The sequence below is a fragment of the Limulus polyphemus genome, unplaced genomic scaffold, assembly GCF_000517525.1.
Source record: "Limulus polyphemus unplaced genomic scaffold, Limulus_polyphemus-2.1.2 Scaffold3152, whole genome shotgun sequence".
Classification (NCBI taxonomy): domain Eukaryota; kingdom Metazoa; phylum Arthropoda; class Merostomata; order Xiphosura; family Limulidae; genus Limulus; species Limulus polyphemus.
This window is the reverse complement of record NW_013668762.1, coordinates 108,310-115,703: the sequence shown is the minus strand read 5'-3', so window position 1 is coordinate 115,703 and position 7,394 is coordinate 108,310. Positions and strand designations below refer to the sequence as shown.

General features: G+C 37.4%; 1 protein-coding gene across 1 annotated transcript in view; it reads right to left on the bottom strand.

The window, feature by feature from the left end:
- LOC106468758 (chordin-like) overlaps positions 1-7,394 on the bottom strand; it is an 84,651-nt gene that overhangs the window by 7,922 nt on the left and 69,335 nt on the right. The window contains exons 9-11 of the mRNA XM_022397121.1: positions 4,297-4,434; positions 2,794-2,885; positions 265-409 (exon numbers count right to left, since the gene is read on the bottom strand). Coding sequence (XP_022252829.1) covers positions 265-409; positions 2,794-2,885; positions 4,297-4,434 — 375 coding nt within the window. The remainder of the gene's footprint in view (positions 1-264; positions 410-2,793; positions 2,886-4,296; positions 4,435-7,394) is intronic.

Here is a 7,394-nt window from a genome sequence, read left to right as displayed (position 1 = left end):
CTGGGGGGGGGGGTATTAGCCCCTATTCTCACCTTTGTTTCATCAACTACCTGACTCAGTGTGAAAACCACCTAGCTGATAATTACCGTCTGGGGGGGGGGGTATTAGCCCCTATTCTCACCTTTGTTTCATCAACTACCTGACTCAGTGTGAAAACCACCTAGCTGATAATTACCGTCTGGGGGGGGGGGTATTAGCCCCTATTCTCACCTTTGTTTCATCAACTACCTGACTCAGTGTGAAAACCACCTAGCTGATAATTACCGTTACACGTAGTCTTGGGTAATATTGGTCCAGAAAGGGCTCTTGTCCCGTCTTCGGATGATATTTCAAGAAACAGCCCGTTTTGAGACAAAAGGAGCTCCTGGGCGGAAGTGACGTCAAATTTTACATCAATTGTGTTTAGGTCCTAGGTGCAGATTAAAGGCAATATTAAAACATTGAGGTTGACTAACCCACACAGAAAAATTAACAGTGAAAACACATTCAAAGCAACACACTATTTCCGATGTGAATTAGAGTAGAACACTAATCATAGTGTGAATTAGTATAACACTAATAATGGTGTGAATTAGAGTAGAACACTAATCATAGTGTGAATTAGTATAACACTAATAATGGTGTGAATTAGAGTAGAACACTAATCATAGTGTGAATAAGTATAACACTAATAATGGTGTAAATTAGAATAATACTAATAATGATGTGAAGTAAAGCAGCACACTAATAACGATGTGAAATGGAGTAAAACACTAATCTTGGTGTGAATTAGTATAACAATAGTAATGGTGTGAATTAGTATAACACTAATAATGGTGTGAATTAGAATAATACTAATAATGATGTGAAGTAAAGCAGCACACTAATAACGATGTGAAATGGAGTAAAATACTAATCTTGGTGGGAATTAGAATAACACTAATCTTGGTGTGAAATGGAGTAAAATACTAATCTTGGTGGGAATTAGAATAACACTAATCTTGGTGTGAAATAGACTAAAATAAATTTTTTTTTAACTTTCTTTATCGTTTGAAAAACAAACACTCGTCTCTCGTAACACAAAAGATTACAAGTCTCGTTACAACATAAAGACCAACATCAAAGCAGAGTTAAATAACAACTCAACTTTTATTGGAGATTAAAAGCTTTTAGTAGTCAGATTTTATTGAACTCAAACTAAATTCTTAATGTATACAACTATTATCCAGACATCAAAATTAGAAATTTAAAACATTAATTATACAATACACAAAACAGTCAGTTTTTCTTTTCCTAAGATAATAATACGTAAAGTTCTTAAGGCAGCAAACCCTGTATACATTACTGGAGAGGCTATATTTAACTACGAACAGGTATGTTCATTTAGGCTACACGTTTCATCCACGCTTATTCTTTGCCCAAAATATCTCAGTAAGACATTTTCAAAGGTGAAAAGTGCAGGTAGACTTACTTTTACCGTTAGATCTAAAATAGGACAGCTGTAAAAAAAAAAGAAAAAAAAAGAATTTGTTGTTAGAGTTTTAGCCTAGGTGGCGTTCAGAGTAATAAATAGTAACGTGTTATTTTATTTCATCGACGAGTTTAGTATTACAATTCGAACTCAGATTACGACGATGTGACTAAACTTATCGCTGGCTTCGTACATATGACCTAATTATAAAGTATTGTTTGTTATATAACGGATACTTTTTTTTATCTTTTAGATATTATATTTAAGTGTTCTTATTCACTATGGTGGTAATAGCGTAATGTTCTATTTCCTCTATATGAAGGATCAAGTTGTCCCTGTTGCTATAACGATGTGACTTCCAATAATGTGATCGAGCTTATCATTGGCTTACGACAATGTGATCGAGCTTATCATTGGCTTACGACAATTTGATCGAGCTTCTGATTAGTGGAGAAATACAAGCATCAATGTTTTAGATCTTTGTGTTTATTAAAGCGCTTAATAAGATCAAACTCGTCAGTTAAAATGATTACCAGATCTTACAACCACCACAAGCACAGTGAATATCATCCTAGTTAAAAATTTGGGTTTTTTTCCCTGTCTTTGTACACAGGGAACGTACTGGAGGTATCTAAGAGATAGAGGCTGATGAATAGTACTGATGTTGTTTTTTAGTGCAAACCTAAACAATGGTGCACCTACGCTCTGCCCACCGCAAGGAATCGAACTCAGAATTTCTAATGTTTTAGTTCCGTAAAAGCGAGAGGGCTCTCTCTTCTGGCCTTTCGAGCTAGGGGCCCATCTCATTATTAAAATATATTGTTATTCATAGTTATCCGCATATTTTGAGCTGATAGATTAGAGGGGAGGCAGTTACTCAATAGTACACGCCGCCAACTCTTGTCAGACCGAATAGTGGAATTTGCCTGTAACTCTTATAGTGTATCCTTTTGCGGAAACCGACTCGTACCACGAACCTTTAGATTCAAAATCCGAACATGCTAACCACTAGGCCATGTACAGTTCGTTGCTTAAAGAATACATTCACTTACTGGCGGGCCCGGCATGGCCAGGTGATTAGGTGGCTCGACTCGCAGATTACGGGTCGTGGGTTCGAATCCCCGTCACACCAAACATTCTCGCCCTTTCAGCCGTGGGGGCGCCTAATTAGAATGTGACGGGCAATCCTCCTATTCGTTGGTAAAAGAGTAGCCCAAGAGTTGACGGTGGGTGGTGATGACTAGCTGCATTCCCTCTAGTCTTACACTGCTAACTTAGGGACGGCTAGCGCAGATAGCTCTCGTGTAGCTTTGCGCGAAATTCATAACAAACCAAACACTTACTGGGTATACTTTCTGCAGGCTGACCATCGTTCCAGCCTCAACCTGGTCATCTTGTTTCTTCAGACGTACAATGAAGGGCACGTGTCGAGAATCTTCATAAAGACAAACGATATAAGTTTTCTGTTTTTGTTTTTTTTAATTTGAACAAAATCTTAAAAACACCAGTTAAAACTGGTACCGTAAATCCTATATGACTTTTTAATGTACTACAGGATGTCAGGAAAGTCTGGAACCATTTATGATTTGCAGATCGCAAGACCGAGCCTGGTAGAACGACACCTTCCCAGGACAGACACTGGATTGACAGATGTGGTCTCAGGGAATAGGCCCCGAAATCTCCTGATTTGACTCCCATGGATTTCTTTTTCCGGAAACTGCTCAATGCACGTGTGTACAAAGAGAAGAGCAGAGACACTGAACATCTGAAACAACGAATTCGTGACGAGTGTCGAACCATGGACGCGAATATATTTCGCGGTGTTTAAAGAGAATGGAAATACCGTCTCCAAGTTTTTTTTTCAAATTACAAGGGCAGTATGTGGAACGCATTCTGTAAGATTCGTTAAAGTGTCTGTGGTTCCAGACTTTTCTGACATCCTGTATTATTATTACCATCGTGTAAGAACAACGTATAAAACTTTTGCTAAAAAACATACTTTGCATGCAGTTCAAGTGTAACCAGTATACTCACAAACCTCGTTAAATATTGAAATAAAACCAATAATGCTAATGCATCATTGTATCATGCTTACTCCACGTTCACAATAGTTTTATCTCGAGAAAACTAATTGTACTAGGGAAACTAAATACCACCAGGGGTAGTTAATAATTCATGGGTTTTATACAGAAAAGGATTTGACCCAAAGTATTTCAAAAACTGTTGAATGTGTTCAATATGCTTTCCGTTATTCTCAATCAGCATACCAAGCACGTCTGGAAGTGAAACTATTGTAAGTATCACTTGTTCTGGGTAGTGTTCACTCTCTAAGTGAAGCTATATTGTAAGTACCATTTATTTTGGGTAGTGTTCACTCTCTAAGTGAAGCTATATTGTAAGTACCATTTGTTTTGGGTAGTGTTCACTCTCTAAGTGAAGCTATATTGTAAGTACCATTTATTTTGGGTAGTGTTCACTCTCTAAGTGAAGCTATATTGTAAGTACCATTTGTTTTGGGTAGTGTTCACTCTCTAAGTGAAGGTATATTGTAAGTACCAATTGTTTTGGGTAGTGTTCACTCTCTAAGTGAAGGTATATTGTAAGTATCATCTGTTCTGGGTAGTGTTCACTCTCTAAGTGAAGGTATATTGTAAGTATCATCTGTTCTGGGTAGTGTTCACTCTCTGAGTGAAGCTATTGTAAGTATCATCTGTTCTGGGTAGTGTTCACTCTCTAAGTTAAGCTATTGTAAGTATCTTTAACGTGTTATAAAGTGAAGCCGATTATTTCCGATTTAGAAGTATGGCTATAATCATCAACATATTAAAACCGTTTGCAGTTTTTACCTTCGGAGGCGAGGATTCCGTTGAAATCAATGGTTAGTAGAATGTTGCCCTGAGACAGTGACATCATAGCGACCCCACCGCCACCTGCTGTTTCTGGAGAATGTGAAACATTCGGAAGAAGCACTGCGCTGAAAACCTCTAGAATTCAGAGAAATATCAGACTTAGTAAGATAGCTGAAACACACGCAAACACCAAAAGTCATTCTATTCTTGAGTGAAAAGATATTAATATAAACATTTTCACACTTTTATAAGCATATTAATGGAGTTACAACTTTGTTAGAAATATCGTTAATATTTTACTTTTCTATGAAGAGCTGTATAAAAGAAGCATACATTTTTGGTCAAAACATTTGTATTACCTGTTCCTCTTTTACCTCATTACACAGAGCCTTTTGTGTGAAAGGATAAAAAATGTCTGGCTTAATTCAGATTTAACAACAAAACCAAAACCTATGACGTTCGGAAATTAAAAAAGGGGCTTCAAATCCACCATTAAAATGTCATATGTTACAAAAAAAAATAATTTTCACTACCAAGATCTTTTATTCCCAGCATGCCTCACTCCCTATTTATAAGTGACGTATCACAAGCGTATATGAAAAATTACCTTTTTACATAGATAATATAAGCGTGTATCAAAAATAGCCGTTTTAAACGGACGAATCAGGGTGATGCATTATTATGAGTAAGCTGGACTGACATACTGTCTAAACAGGAAAAAATAGATTATTTTTTTCATTTAAGTCTGCTTGTCATGGTTACCGCTAAAAAGACTGGAAAGGTGACAGCGAGTATGCTTATCTCAGTGTTTCGGTGACTGACAACCTTACTGTTGACCTTCCAAATTCCAATCCGTCCTGTTGAAAATATCTTGACAGGAAATCTCACGGTTGTTTTTATGGCCATCATCCTACAGGTGACGTACTCACGTTCCCGAGACCGAGGGCAACGAGCTTCTATCTTTTCGTTTATAGCTTTACACGAGATTTTACGATCACGTTGAAAGTTAATGATCTAGAAATATTAGCTTCATGCACGTTATGTTCTTATAAAAGCGTGTATCATTGTCATCCTTTTTGATGGGATGAACCGTCTGAAAAATGAATTCTGACAAGACGAGGACCATTCGCGAAGCCACAATCCTGATGCAAATATGAATGAGTTGTTACGAAACGGACTGGCCCAGGGTCACAAGTAACGTCGGAAATGTATTTATTTTTCATCAGTGAACTAGAATAAAAACTTATTATGAATGCAAACACCCTTACCATAAAGTTTAAGTAAATACCACGCACACACACAAACACACATAAAAGGTAAAGTTGACTTATTGAAGACGCTGAAGTAGGGCACGAAGGGCTAGTTGCCTTCCCTTATTTTGAACTGATCGACTAGAGGGAAACAACTAGTCAACAGCAACCACCGCCAACTGTTGGGCTACTCTAATAGAACAGTGGGATTGCACAGTGACTCTAGCGTCCACGACCCTACGGTATGAAGAGGATTTTTTTTTAGAACGGGACGCGAACCATGGATACTTAAATTCACAGTCCGGCATGCAAATCCTTCTACGCCCAATGCACGTGAAACTAGATATACTACTAACGTATTAAAAGGTTAAAATTCAAGAAACTTGTGTGTATATATATTTAGGATATTAAAATTCACAAACGAACAACGTTTTATAATTCACAATTAAAATCGTTATTTAAACCGATCAACGGGTAAAAAAAAGTCACTCTACATGTGTAAATGTCACGTGGAAACATGTAGAGTGAATTTCATACCCGTTGATCGGTTTAAATAACGTTGTTCGTTTGTGGATTTTAATATTTGGTCAACGTATTGTAACCGAAACGTGATTTAACAGCTACTAGTTAAAAAAATACGTCGAAAAATTAGCTGCATTATCAGCAGAAACAACTTTGATAGATAACAGTCTGGGTCGTTGTAGCTAGAGCGATTTTACTTCTGGAAGTTTTTTTTTTTAATTTCGCCCAAAGAGCTATCTGTACATGAAAGGCAGGGCTAACTAAGTTTTGTCTACCGAAAGGTGGGATTTGACTGTCACACATATCACACCCTCGGCCTCTAAGAGCGGAGCGCGTTTTTTTTGCGGCAACGGGACACAGACCGTGAATCTTCGGATTCACATTTCGAGTACATTAACCCCTAGGTCATGCCCCGTATTTTCTATATAAGTGTCTCGAAGGTTACTTAGTATTTTAAACAAGTACCTTTATGTACAATAGTATCAAACATTACCATCTTAAAACGGTTGATTTACTCGACATTTTCATTAATTTCGTGCACTTGAAATAAATAGTCGCTCCCTCCCATGATCACCCGCCCACTAATTTGGTATTGTATCATACTAAATATTTTGCAAAATGACAAAAAAAAATCGTCATGAAATAACAAGCACAACCTGGTTCGCTCGTGAATAACCAAACAAACCTAAACTGTATTTTTACCTGTGTAAAACAATCTGGAAAAAATATTATGTTTGGGTTAATTGTTTCTGTGTTTGGAGTTGTTTTTTTCTTCTCTCTTACTTTTCTAATGCCCAGCAGTTAGGAAATTAATTCGAAGCACTGATAACACAGAAGCAGTTTAAACTCTCTTTTCACAAGGAGCGTTGCATTACGTGTATAAGGGGATGTGGGTAGGTGATATGTAGGGGGGTGTGGGTAGGTGATATGATAAATAGAACTCACTAGAATCATAACCAGAAATAGACTGAATTAAAGCTAGCTCGCGGTCTTCAATCAAAATTGTGCAACTTAACAGTTAAAACAGTTTAGAACCTCTGCAAAAGTACAACACGAAAATGATTACGCACCACAACCAACGTTAAAGGTGCCTCAACGACTTGGAAAACACCAAAGTACAATACATGTCGATATAACAGGCAAACGGAGGTATGGGGAGAGGCATAGATATGGATGAACTCCAAACAGCTATCCAATTCGTCGGAATCTAATCATGGCTTTGTCACAACTAACCTCAATAACAAATACAAATGGTTTGTTTGTTTTGGAATTTCGCGCAAAGCTACAGGAGGGCTATCTGCGCTAGCCGTCCCTAATTTAGCA